The following is a 14578-nucleotide window of genomic DNA, read 5'->3' as shown; positions in this document are numbered from 1 at the left end:
ACAGGCACGGCTATGTTTCAATTAAACTTTATTTACAAAAATAGGTGACAGGCCACATTTGGCCTTTGGGTCATAGTTTTCCAACCACGTTTTGTGGAATGAGCTACCTAGACCTTAGGTTTAAACTCCAGCTCTACCATTTGCCAAATATGTGGATTTGGACATACACTTCTGTAAAATATGATCACTATGCCTTCCTTACTGTTGGTAAGGATTAAAGAAAATGGGTGTAAAATGCCTCATAAATAACAGGCATTCAATACAGCAGTGAGTGGCATTTTTATTTACAAGGCATAATAAGAATAATAGCTGCACTTTGGGAGGCCGGGGCGGGTGGATCACGAGGTCAAGAGATCGAGACCATCCTGGTCAACATGGTGAAACCCTGTCTCTACTAAAAATACAAAAAATTAGCTGGGCATGGTGGCGCGTGCCTGTAATCCCAGCTACTCAAGAGGCTGAGGCAGGAGAATTGCCTGAACCCAGGAGGCAGAGGTTGCAGTGAGCCGAGATCGCGCCATTGCACTCCAGCCTGGGTAACAAGAGTGAAACTTCGTCTCAAAAAAAAAAAAAAGAATAATAGCTAACACTTACTAAATGCTTATGAAATGTTAGCTACTGTGTTAAGCACTTTACAAAGATTGTTTCATTTAACCTTCCAGCAACTGTCTGAATTAGTCACTATTACAGCATTCTTTTGTATTCATGGGGAAACTGAGGCACTGAGAGATGCCCAAGAGATGTTCATACAGATAGCAAGTGATGTAGCTGGCACTCAAGCTTAAGTAAGCAAACTCCGGGGGCCTTGATGCTAGCCCCTATGCTAGTTAACTAGCTCCACTAATTCAGCCCTAATTGAAGTGCTTAGAATCATCTCAAGTTCTTCAGGACTTTGCGTAACTCATCACAGGGTTACACAACTTAAAATAGTTTAATACAAATTTTTTAAATTTGCCTTCAGATTAACACTCATGTTACATAATAAAACGTTTATTCTAACCTCCCTCGCACTCACCACCCCCCATCTCCACCCAGAAAAGATCTCAACAGTCAAAGGAAACCAAAATATTACTGTGAGAACTAATGCAAATCCATTTCAAAAAATTTATCCTATAATCACTCTAAAAACTTGCAATTTCAAAGCTACATTGCAGAATAGCATACTGGATTAATTATGCCAGACTGCAGCAATAACCTTGAATTAAAGCTGCAACCTTCTATTTTTAAGAAACACTTGCCTTTCTGGTTGATGAAACCTGTCGTCCCATCAGGTAACAGACGTGACCAGGAAAGAGAGAAGCGGTAATGAGTCAATCCAAGCTGTTTGATACATTTCAAATCTTCCTCCCACAGAGTGTAGCTGCCACAAGCTACATCGCCAGTCTGGTTCTTGAAAACTCTCTCTCCTCCCTGATGAGTAAATGTGTCCCAGACACAAGGGCCTTTTCCATCTGCATCCCAGCCTCCTGAGAAAAAGAAGAAAATGAAACAGTTACACTCTTGACATCAAGAGGCATATGTGGAATGTAAATATTTGTCACCAAAAGAACATACCTCATTAACTCAATGTACCATATTTATAACTTTAAAATATGCCTTTAAAATAACATGCATGAGCGGGTTATGTGTTTAGCTGTCCTTGATCCCTGAAGCTGACTGGTGGCAAATGAAAAATTATTGCATAGCGCTGCTGCATAGCAGGCGTTCATGGTTCATTATCTGAAGATCTCCCAGCTGGTAAACAGAGGCAGGCCCCGGCTTATGAATATCTGAGTTGAAAACATCTCCTCTTTGCAAACATTCCCCCTGGCCATGACTGACACGCTTTGTCCGCATGCCTGACAGAATCTTGGTACTTTCTGCGTCGCCCTCGACATTTAAACCCTATTCTCCTGACACTGGAGGCTGTGATAGTCCAGTCCATCTCTGGAGTGGAGGGAGCCCTAGTTTCCACCATTGTTGATATGATATTGCTGTCTGAATTTCATTCATTCATATCGCCCTTGATTCAATAAATGTTATGTGTCAGGCCCGATACCAAGTCAGGCGATTCCAGAATGAACTATGCCATGTCTCATGTTCTTAGGGAACTTATGTAACAGCCATTGCAAAGGCCCTTTCTTTTTCAGAAACCAGGGAAAGGCATTTATCCAAGTATGAACTGGAGTGGGAAGAGGTCTCTTTGTGCTCAATTTTTCTGTAAGCCTAAAACTGATCTAAAATATAAAGTCCGTTAATTTAATAAAAGAACATATCCAGTATGTTTATGATGTTTTATGTATTTAAAAATATGTAAACAATCCATGTATGTTCTGAGCATATACATGTGAGGTAGAAATATATCACATGCCTGCGAATGGTCAACTCAGATGAGTGGTTACCACTGAGGAGAAAGAAGAGGAAATGGAACCAGGGAGGGGTCTACAGGGCCTTCAAATGCATCTCTTATGTTTCATTCATTAAACAAGGTAGAAGGTATATGAGGGGCTGTTTATTACATTATTCACAATCCCTTTTTATAAGTCTAATGTATAATATTTTATCATAATTACTAGGTAAGAAAAGAGGTCACAGCTAAAATAGATGAAAACAATTACAGGAAAGGACTTTTCCTCCAGATCCTCGTTGAGCATCTATATACTTATATTTTGTACACAGATCTGAAAGGATTAGGCATGGTCTGCAGTTCCAACCTCAGGACAGCAGGAATGATAAGAAGTCATGGACAGCACCATGAGGAAAGAGAAGAGACTGCTAGAAGAATACTAAATATCTATACAAAAAGCTATGAATATTAAAAAGTATTTTACTTTGGAGCCATGTAATTATAGAAGCAAATAGTTTTACACATTTCAATGACTCTCAAGTTATGCCTACATATGGGGTTTAGAGGAATGGGGGAAAAGAATAGTGGTATTCGTAGAATGAAATAGGAACAATCACAAAACTAACATTTTTAAAAGTATGGTGCTCATAGTTTTGAATGATTGATTTAATAAATGAAAATAATATCAGAGAGCTTAAGTAGTGGTGTATTGGTATATGTTTAACTGGCTATATGTTTCAAAATAAGTACAGATCTATATGTATATATGTTTATCCTCAATTTTGCCGGTATAAAGTATGCATGATGCACAATTTATAAATAATATAGGAAGTTCTTTTAGATTTTTGGCAATGTCATATTGGTAGTTGTATTATTCCGTTGTTACACTGCTATAAAGATACTACCAGAGACTGGGTAATTTAAAAACAAAGGAGGTTTAATTGACTCACAGTTCTGCATGGCCGGGGAGGCCTCAGGAAATTTACAATTACAGCAGAAGAGGAAGTAGGCACCTTCTTCACAAGGTGGCAAAAAAGAAAGAAGTAGTGACGAGGGACACTTCCTTTCAAACACTTATAAAACCATCAGATTTTCTGAGAACTCATTTACCACCACAAGAACAACGTGGAAAACCACCCCAGGATCCAATCACCTCTCTCCCTTGATGTGTGGGGATTACAGGTCCCTCCCTCAACACATGGGCATTACAATTCAAGATGAGATTTGGGGGGCACACAAAGCCGCCAACCTACAGTTGTAATTTGACAAATGTGTGTAGTTATTATATGACTGGTGGTTAATATTTTTGCTTCTATTCACAGGCAGAAGGAAAAGCAAACAAAAGATGTGCCAGAACTTCACTTTTTACCAGTGACACAAGGGACTTCTTTGCTGAATCAGGTAACAGTTTTCAAACACTGGAAACCATCTCTTCAAATTTTGGTGCTACTCACAGTGTCACAGCCACAGACATGACACGCTATTAAGTTTAATCAGTATTATTAACATGTTCCCTATCACTTTCTAAGGTCTAGACGACTAGCAAAACAATAAATCAAGTACTGACTTCCAGCACCAGCCAATTTCTGCAACTGTGATATCACTGAAGGCAGAGCTGGGAAAAGATGAGCATTAGCAGCACACCTTATTATAGTGCTTCTCCTATTCAGATCCCAGAGATCTAAATTACCTCAAAGGCATAGAAAACAGTGAAATATAGTTATTAGTTAAGTAATGATAATGATCTGGAGTATTTACTACCTTTGGTTTTGGTATACATTATTTACCTATAAGCTTTAATAAAGCCTGTGTTAAAGAATCAGCTCACACAAACTCAATAGGCTCTTGAGAGCCAGCACAAGCTGGCTTCACCACATCACTTACAAGCAACTTGACTCAGATCACACCGCTAGTAAGTAGCAGTGCCAAGATTTGTATTCAGATCTTAGAAGTCTAAGATTCTGCCACTGGACCATGCTGCTCTTAGTAATAATTACTCAGAGTGATGAAAAAAAGTCAACTGATGACCAAACTCCTTCATTTATCAGGCTAAGAAGTGTAAAACATAATGTATACATTTTGGAAAGGAGTCCCAATAAGGTAACTAAAACAAGTTTTGACAATTTTAAGAGGTCAATGTCACTTAGCAAAATGTCAGTTAGAAAATTTACTGATGTGAATTTGCTCATTCTACACATGTACTAGCTAGACAAAGCATAACCAAACAACATTGTTTCTACAAAAAACTAAGCTTCCAATTGAAAATTAACATTTACAGGCTGGCATTGGCTGTTCACACCTGTAATCCCAGCACTTTGGGAGGCCAAGGCGGGCAGATCACCTGAGATCGGGAGTCCGAGACCAGCCTGACCAACACAGAGAAACCCTGTCTCTACTAAAAATACAAAAAGAAAAAGAAAAAACAAAGCATCAGCAGGGCATGATGGTGCATGCTGCTTGGGAGGCTGAGGCAGGAGAATCATTTGAACCCAGGAGGCAGAGGCTGCAGTAAGCCAAGATAGCATCATTGCATTCCAGCCTGGGCAACAGAGCAAAAGTCCATGAAAGAAAGAAAGAAAAGAAAAGAAAAGAAAGAAAGAAAGAAGAAGGAATGAAGGAAGGGAAGAAAGAAGAGTAAGAGAGGAAGGGAGGGAAGAAAGGAAGGAAGGAAGAAAGGGAAGGAAGGAAAAAAGGGAGGGAAGGAAGGAAGGAAGGAAATGAACAACTAGAACTGAAACTGGATAAAAATCATATAAAAGCCAATATTTGTTAGTACTTTTACCATAAATCTTACTGTATGAATGATATTAATAACTCATTTGTTCATTAGAAATTTTCTCCTGTTACAATTATGCCCACATTCTAAAAGTATGATGTCCTTTATGATTAATGAAACTACTGTTTCCAGGTGGACTGCATACTCACAGCCATCCTCCATACAATTATTATAGTTGTATTACACATAGAAAATACACTTTTTAATACTTTGTTAATTTAACAGGAGGTTAGGTGACCCAAAAATAAAGTGAGAGGGTAATTCAGAGGAATAAGTGAGTAGGGATGCAGGTTTTTGTACTCGGAGTGTTTGCCAAGTTCAGACTATCTGAGCTTTTATTTTAATGGCTTGTAGAACAAGGGAAAAACGAGACAAAGTCTAAGATGCACCAAAGATGAAAAGTATAAATAGAGATGGTTACAAAAAGCTGGTATGCAAGGACTTTATATCCTGTGCAAGAAAAAATGAGAGACAAACCCAACCCACAGAAAGAGAGAACAAAAAACTTAGCTTGATTCAAACTTGGGTGGAGAGGAGAAATTACTCCTCAATATTTGTAACCACAGTTCAGCTATCAAACCATTAAGTATGAGAATGGGAAAAATATATTTTCAGATATATGAGCTCTCAAAAACTTTTCTTCCTTTGGATATTACTGGAGGATAAATTTTACTACAACAATGATGTAAATCAAGAAAGATATAGATCTAGGGTACAGGAAACAAGAAATTCAGGAGAGGAAATTGATAAAGAAAATTACTGAGTGATACTGTATTATTTCGTTCTCACGCTGCTATTAAAGACATACCTGAGACTGGTTAATTTATAATGGAAAGAGGTTTAATTGACTCACAGTTCTTCAGGACTGGAGAGGCTTCAGTAAATTCACAATCATGGTGGAAGGGGAAGCAAGCATGCCCTTTCTTACATGACAGCATCAAGGAGAAGTGCAGAGTGAAGACAGGTGAACTCACTCACTATCATGAAAACAGCATGGAGATAACTGCCCCCATGTTTCGATTACCACCCACTGTGTCTCTCTCATGACACGTGGGGATTACGGGAACTAGAGTTCAAAGTGAAATTTGGGTGGGGACACAGACAAACCATATCAGATATAAACTAAATTGTGGCCCCTCAAAATTTGTATATTGAAGCTCTAACCCCCAATGTGATTAGATTTGGAGATAGGGTCTTTAAGGAGGTAATGATGGTTAAATGAGGTTATAAGAGTAAGGGTCTAATCCAATATGACTAGTGTCCTTATAAAAAGAGGGAAAGAGAGAGAGAGAGAGATCAGGGATGTGTGAACACAGACAAAAGGTATTTTGTTATGGCAGTCCTAGCAAATTCATACAGGAGTATAATGGCAAAGGGAAACTTCCAGGATGATAGCTATGCAGCAGACACAGGGAGTAACCAGTCTGAGCAGGTAACTGGCTGTGAGAGCTATTTTCTTGAGAAGATGATACAAATAGAGTACCTAGTGTACTGTATCCGTCTGGATAATCCAGAGAAACAAAACCAATAAGGTATAGATACATTTTTCTATTATGGTAATTGTCTCACTCAATTTTGAAAACCAAGAAGTCCCACAGTCTTCTATCTGCAATCTGGAAAACCAGGAAAGCAGTTAAGCTGGTGGTATAACTGAATCTGAAAGTCCGAGAATCCGTAATGCCAATGAATGAGAGCGAGGCATAAGTGTCCAGCTCAGAGCAAATTTTCCCTTCCTTGCCTTTCGTTCTATTCAAACCAACTGATTAGATGGTGCCCACCCACATTGATGAGAGTAATCTTCTCTACTCAGTCTACCAATTCCAATGCTAATCTATTTCAGAAACGCCCTCACGGACACATTAAGAAATAATATTTCACCAGTATGTAGGCATCTCTTAGCTCAGTAAAATTGACATATAAAATTAACCATTACATAATTTTTATTAAAAAAATAAATTATCATGGGACTTTCAACAGTTGCAAAAGAACATTTTGTCTTTTTTTGTCTGAATCCACCCAAGCTTCCTCATTCAATCTGTAAACAGTTTAAGGTGTATCTTGAACCAATAAAAATATTTTTCTAATCGTTGTAAAATACACAACATAAAATTTATCATCTTAACCACTTTTAGGTGTATAGTTCTGTGACATGAAATATATTCATAGTTTGGCAACCATCAACACTGTCCTTTCTCTAGAGTATTTTTTAACATTCGAAACTATAACCTTGCAAAAATTAAACAATTGCTCAGCATTCCTTCCTCCTCCCAGCCCCTAGTAACCACCATTCTACTTTCTGTTTTTGACTACTCTAGATACATCAAATAAGTAAAATTATGCAGTATTTGTCTTGTCGCAATTGATTTATTTCACACAGCATAACGTCCTCAAGTTTCATTCATGCTGTAGCATGTCAGAATTTTCTTCCTTTTTAAGGCTTGATGAAACTTCATCATATGTATGTACCTCATTTTGCTGATCCACCATTTGTCAATAGACACTGGGTTATTTCCAGTTTATTCTGAATAATGCTGCTATGTACATATTATGCAAATATCTCTTCAAGACTCTGCTTACAGACCTTTGGGGTATATACCCAGAAGTAGAATGGCTAAATCATGTGGTAATTCTCTTTTTAATTTTTTGGAGACCCACCATAGTGTCTACACCATTTTACATTCCCACCAACAGGGCACAAGATTTCTCATTTTTTCATATTCTAGCTGACACTTGAAATTTTCTGTTTTTTTTTTCTTCTTAATAGTAGTCATCATATTAGGTATGAAGCAATGTCTTATTGTGGCTTTGATTTGCATTTCTCTAATGATTAGTACTGATTAGTACATGAAAGATTTTACATCACTAATCACTAGGGCTATCTAGTATGTTAGAATGAGAGATAATGTATAGAAACACAAAAATATTAGATTTCAGTAGCAATAAATGCACAGACAACAAAATGAACAAATAAAAGACAAATATTAACTTTGTGTGAAAATATTGTTCTGGAAAATAAAAATAATGATAGTTTACTATGTGGTTCAGGTGTAAATAAGTTTCATTGGTTACAATAAGGTAAAACCTGACTACTGATCTAAATACAATTAAAATATGATTATTTGGGAGGATTATGGTGTTGGAATCTTGCACGGAGTAGTGAAAGTAGGAAGGTAGAAGGAAAAACAACTAACAAAGAGATAAATCCTCATCTTTCACAATGAGAAGTTAACAGATTATGCCTACAGTAGAAAACATCAAGAACTAGTAATACTAGCATGTTAATTTAAAACACAGAAGTCAGTGTCAAAAAGATAAATTGAAAGAGAGTCAAAAGAGTTTTCCTATAGAGAAGGGGACATGAAAGGGGCAAGATACTGATGGTTTCAGAAACAATCTTGTTTTGATTATTTAAGTCATTTTATTGTATAAAATTTAGCATGAAAATAAATTTAGAAAGAACCTTATATTAAACCTTAGAAAAGACAGAATAGTAAAAAAAAAAAAAAAAAAGAAAAAAAAAAGTAAATTCATTAATAATCTAAACAAACTGTTTATAAAGCAATAATATAATTTCTATTCTGTGAGAATTAAAAAGAATAACAAGTTTGTTATTCTTTTAAACTAAAACTAAAATGCTATAGCAAAAAAGAAAAACCCTAGAAATGAAACAGTAAAAAATTAGAGTTAAAGTGTTCTCAAGCATTTATAAAGAAGAGGAAAAAAGATATTGATTAACATTTTACTTTGTTACATTTTGTATTTAGGTCAAAATTTATAGTAAAGCACGCTTAGAAATGAAATTTGTAGTTTTTAAAGAAGAGCCAAACACATCTATAGCAACTTCTGTGCCAGGCTCCATTCTAGCATTTTATATATATTAACTCCTCACAACAACATTAAAAAGTAACTGCCATCCTTATCCCCATTTTTAGAAAAAGAAACAGAAATAGAAAGGTTAAGTAACTTGCCCAGATTAGTAAATGTGCTAAAGCTGAGATTCTTTTTTTTTTTTTTTTTTTTTGAGACAGAGTCTCATTCTGTTGTCCAGGCTGGAGTGCAGCGGCACTGAAAAGAGAGTCAGATAGTAGCAGAGTTGATTTAATTGATATACATAACATTGCAAAATAATAAACACCATAATTGAAGAATACATACTTTTCAAGCAGACAAAAAACACTATGAAACTTGTACACAAATTGTTCCATAAATAAACTCTTCTTTCGGACCAATTAAGTTAGAATTCAAAAGTTCAGAAATATGGAAGTGCACATATGAAGAACTTAAGAGAAAAAGAAGGAATAAATAATAGTAGTTCCCAAACAATAATAAAAACTAAATAACACAAAATATTAAAACATTGTGTCATCTGGTTTAAGTGGTACTTAAATAGAAAGGCTTAAAAAAATAGAAAGCCTTAATGTATGTATTAGAAAAGAAGCAAACCTCAAAGTTATTGAGCTAATCACTTAAAGGACAAGGAGGAAATGGAAAAATAAAAGAAGGAAGAGAAAGATCGTCAAAAAAAAAAAAAACAGAAGGAGAAACTAAGAAACAGAAAGAGAAAAACTAATGTAAGATTAAGAAATAATCAGAAAAAACCCAGAATAGAGATTAACGGAAGCAAAGGATGGTTTTTACAAACGTCTAAGGAAATGAGAAGCCCTCTGAGGTGTGTATTTTTTTAAATAAGGAGGTAGAAACAAGTATTAGAAATGGAAAAGGCAACATAGCTAAAGAAGCTGCAGAGATTAAACTGACGGCATCTATGTTATTTCACAAACTTTACAAAACACATTTGAAAAGTTAGACGGAAATAAATTCTAGAAACTTATAACTTATCAAGATTGGCTCAAATAGAAATGAGAAACTTAAAATTTTTTTGACAATTTAAGAAATTAAATCAGTACTAATTATTGGTAGAAAAATCTTCCACAAAGAAAACACCAGACCAGCTGGTTTTACAACTGAGTTCCATCAAACATTTAAAACTTGAAACAAAAAATTTTACTCTTGTGCAAAATCTCCCAGAAAATAAAAAATAAAAAATAAATCATCTCTTCATTTTACATGACTAGTATAAACTTGATACCAAACCAGAAAATGGTACTACAATAAAGGGAAAATTAAAAGCCAATCTCACTCATGAACACAGTTGCAAACGTGCTAAATAAAATAATAGGTTGCCAAATTGAACAGGTATAAAAAAGAAGTTTTACAAATCTGAGTTATTGTCAGTGTGCAAGACTAGTTTATCATTAGAAAATTCATTAATGTAATTAAACACTGATTAAAGGATTAAAAACCCATGTGGTCATCTTAATTCATACAAATGTTAAAATTATATAGGTATTCATAAATAAAAGTGTTAGTAAATTGGAAATAAAAGCAATCTCCTGTTGTAGTAACCAATAGTTAGAAAAAACCTACATGCTAAAAAACATTCTTTTTAAGATCAAGAAAAAGTCAAGGATTTCTGCTGTAATCAATTCTATTCAACATTACATGAGACTTGTTAATTAAAGGTACAATGAAATAAAACTAACTAAATAGTATAAGCCCTAGAGAGGAAAAAAACAAAACAATCACTTGTTAACTGTAAGATTAGCTATGTAAAACCTCCAAAAAATATAAGGATGAATTATTTTACATCAATGACAGACTGGATAAAGAAAATATGGTACCTATACACTATGGAATACTATGCAGCCATAAAAAGGAAAGAGATCATAGACACAGGGAGGGAAACAATACACACTGGGGCCCATGTGGGGCAGGTGATGTGGGGGGAGGCACAGCATCAAGAAAAATAGCTAATGCATGTGGGGCTTAATACCTGGGTGATGGATTGATAGATGCAGCAAATCACCATGGCACATGTTTACTTATGTAACAAATATGTACATTCTGTACATGTACCCCAGAACTTAAAATAAAATAAAATTTATAAACAAACGAAAGAATAAGAGTTTAACTCAGTAAACTTGCTTGATATAAAATTAATAAAAGTTAATGCATTCTATACACAGTAACAGTTTTAAAACATAACATTCATATAAATAGCAGCAAAATACCTAGATGTATATGTAATAAATGAAATGTAAGCAGATTATCTCCAAAATTATAAAATTTTATTGAAAGATGAGAAAGGCAAAATTTTCTTTCAAGAATATCTAAATAGATGAAGGAGTACAATGTTTATGAATGGAAAGATTCAATGTCATCAAAATTCTGAATCTCCTAATAGTGATGTATAGATTCTCTGCTATTTCAAACCATCCTAACAGTATTTTTAAGGAACTTGGTAAGTCAATTTTAAAATTTGTATGAAATATAAATGGGCCAAGAGTATTTAAAAATCTCTGAAATAAAAGTATAAAAGTTGTCTTAAAATATACTAAGATTTTGAATAAATTTATAATAAGTAGCTTAGCATGGCACTGGCATAGGCCTACATAAATAGATCAATGGACTTAATAGAGAGCTCAGAATAATACCATGTATATATACAATTCAGTATAAAAAGAAGTGGCCTTCTAGTCAGTAAAGAGGCACTTTTCAGTAAATAGTGCTGGGAAAATAGGTTTAAATATATTTAGTGAAATTGGATTCCCACCTTACTACACATATACACAATAAACTGGGGGATTAAATATGAAAACTCTAAAACATTTAGAAGACAACATAGAATATTTTTGTAACCTCAGGTTAGAGAATAAGATCTTTAAAAGACCCAAAGAACTTAGGCCTAAAGGGGGAAAACTCATAAATTCAACTACATTAAGAAATCTTATTTACAAAAAGAAAACATTAAGGAAATTAAAATACAAGGCACCAAGTAAGAGGATGCATTTGCAACATATATGACTAATAATAAACTTTTATCTAGAACACATAAAGAACTCCTAAGAATCAATACAAAGGACGTGAATTTCTTCACCCAGCCTAGATGTAGTAACAGGGTCTAGATTTACTGTCTCACCTAAAACAACTGAAAACCAAACAAAATATAGGACTTTAGTGAATTTAAGACATGTGGCCTCAGACAACAAAGAACAGCGATCATCCACAACCAGAGAACAAATGAGCCCTACAACTGCTCTATCATGTTACCTTTGAAGTTTCCAGGACATAGTGCAGAGAAGAGAAACCCAGTCTGGCAGACTTCTTAAACTGAGGAGGCAAAGCTGAGACTCTAGGGAGACCATGATGTCTAGAATTCTCAGGGCAGAGCACCAAAAAGGAAAGAATTCCAAAGAGAGAGACCATGGAAGTTTGCACTTGAGCATGTAGAATACTGATCCAGGCACATGTGTGAAGAAACCGTCTGAGTTTGATGGAAAAATCACCCAAAGGATTAGAGGTGACAGTATTCAGAACTCACATAGGAGTAGTGCCATAGCAATCCTAAATGTTTATGCACAAAATAACAGTTTCAATATACATGCAGCAAAACTTACAGAACTGCAAGAAATTGACGAGTCCACAATTGCATTTGGATATTTCCCTTTAAAAGGCCAACAAGGCTATAGAAAAATGGATAAAAGACGTGAACAGTTTCTTCGCAGGAGGGAAAACACATGGCTCGTAAACATTTCTTTAAAAAGGCAAGAGAGTGTTAAAAATTTGGAAAATGCAAATGAAAGCCACAATGAGATACCATTCTACACCTACTCGGCACACACTTAAAAGCTGGGCAGTATCCAACATAGGAGAGATTGCTGCTCTGCAGGAATGTGTATATGGTGCTGGTGGGAGAATGACATGGAAACATCTACTAAAATTGAAGAAGCACATATGCCAAAACCCAGTAATTCACACACCATTGTATACCCTGCTTCTACAATGGACCAGGAGACATATATATCCATGACTGCAATAGTCAGGGGGGAAAAAGAAGAAGAAGAAGAAAAAAGAAAACCATTGAAAAACAACTAAAATTTCCTTTGTTGGGACAATAAATTAATAAACTATAGTGTATTTAGATAATAAAAGACTGTATAGGAGTAAGAATGAAGTAATTCTCATACAGATCAATACGCATAAATCTCCCAAATATAATATTGAGAAGGAAAAAGCAAGTTGCAAAAAACACACATAATACATTGCCATTTGTATAGTGTCCCAAATTATGTAAAACTAAATAATAAATTATAGAGCTATACATTCTCATATAGCAAGACCATATAAGCAAAAATTTGATAAATGCAAAATTCATTTTCATGGATACCACTGGGCAGAGGGCTAGAGAGACAATATTGGAGGAGGTTCTGGAAATGTGGTGAGTACGTGAATATCATTTTTAATACTATATACAGACATTATAAATATTATTTTATCTACTGTGTATCTAACAAAACCAATTTTATAATTTCATTGTTCATAGTAAAGGCTATTTATTGAGCACTAGTTTTCTGTCCACACTATACCGACAACTTACTTCAGCCATCCCATTTTTTCCCTCATTCCAACCTTTTGAAAATGCACTGTGATTATTCCAAATAAGTACTAAAGGAAACGAAGGAATGTAAATATTGAGTTGATTTCCTGTGATCACATAACTGATAACTGAACAGAAAACATGACACCCTTACAATCTTATCCTTATCAACACCAATTGATTAACCTCCTTGAAGACTATTAATACTTACAACTTAGGTGAGTCTTGAACAAAATGAAAACTTTTTATGAATTAATGTTTTGTTCAACATTTATACATTTCACAACTTAATTATTGCATATCCACTGTCCATTAAGGGTCTCACAATCTAGTTGATATTATATAAAGAAATGCTTAGACTATATTTGGCATGGTGGCTTATGCCTGTACCAGCATTTTTGGGAGGCTGAGGTGAGCAGATCACGAGGTCAGGAAACAGACCATCCTGGCTAACATGGTGAAACCTCATCTCTACTAAAAATACAAAAAATTAGCTGGAAGCGGTGGCATGCACTTGTAGTCCCAGCTACTCAGGAGGCTGAGGCAGAAGAATCATTTGAATTTGGGAGGCAGAAGTTGCATGAGCTGAGATTGTGCCACTGCACTCCAGCCTGGGTGACAGAGCGAGACTCTGTCTCAAAAAAATAAAGAGTTGTGTTAAAAAAAAAAAAAAAAAAGTGGGAAAATTAATGACAGGCACTCAATAATTAATTCTGTTGTTGGGAGTCACGTATACTTGCCCAAGAGAAAATATTTTAAGGCAGGGTGTTCAAAGATGAGTAAGAGTTCTCATCAGGGAAAGCAAGTGCATAATTCACTAGCCGTGCGTGGGTGATTGGAGAAAGGAGGCACAGAGACCCAAACACCAGCTAGCTATGTTGCAATATGTTTGGCAAGAAATGATAAGATCCTGTGTTTTATTTTTAGTAATTTGGAGGAAAATAAAATTGTGTTTGAAATTCCCATCCTATTAGAACATAGAAGGGATTTCCACAAAATGTAAAATACTGATATTTTATCAAATATCAAAGACTTCCCA

At 35.2% G+C, this 14578-nt stretch overlaps 1 protein-coding gene across 2 annotated transcripts in view; it reads right to left on the bottom strand.

The window, feature by feature from the left end:
- Positions 1 to 14578, bottom strand: part of LOC105730936 (cytosolic beta-glucosidase) — a 123879-nt gene that overhangs the window by 76743 nt on the left and 32558 nt on the right. For both annotated transcript variants that reach the window (XM_064366074.1, XM_064366073.1), the window contains exon 2: positions 1239 to 1466. In XM_064366074.1, the coding sequence (XP_064222144.1) occupies positions 1239 to 1466 (228 nt within the window). The remainder of the gene's footprint in view (positions 1 to 1238; positions 1467 to 14578) is intronic.

Source organism: Aotus nancymaae, unplaced genomic scaffold (genome assembly GCF_030222135.1).
Source record: "Aotus nancymaae isolate 86718 unplaced genomic scaffold, 86718_ANA_hifiasm-v0.15.2.pri h1tg000006l, whole genome shotgun sequence".
NCBI lineage: Eukaryota > Metazoa > Chordata > Mammalia > Primates > Aotidae > Aotus > Aotus nancymaae.
Note: the sequence above shows the minus strand (reverse complement) of the source record. Positions and strands in the feature narration are given on the sequence as shown.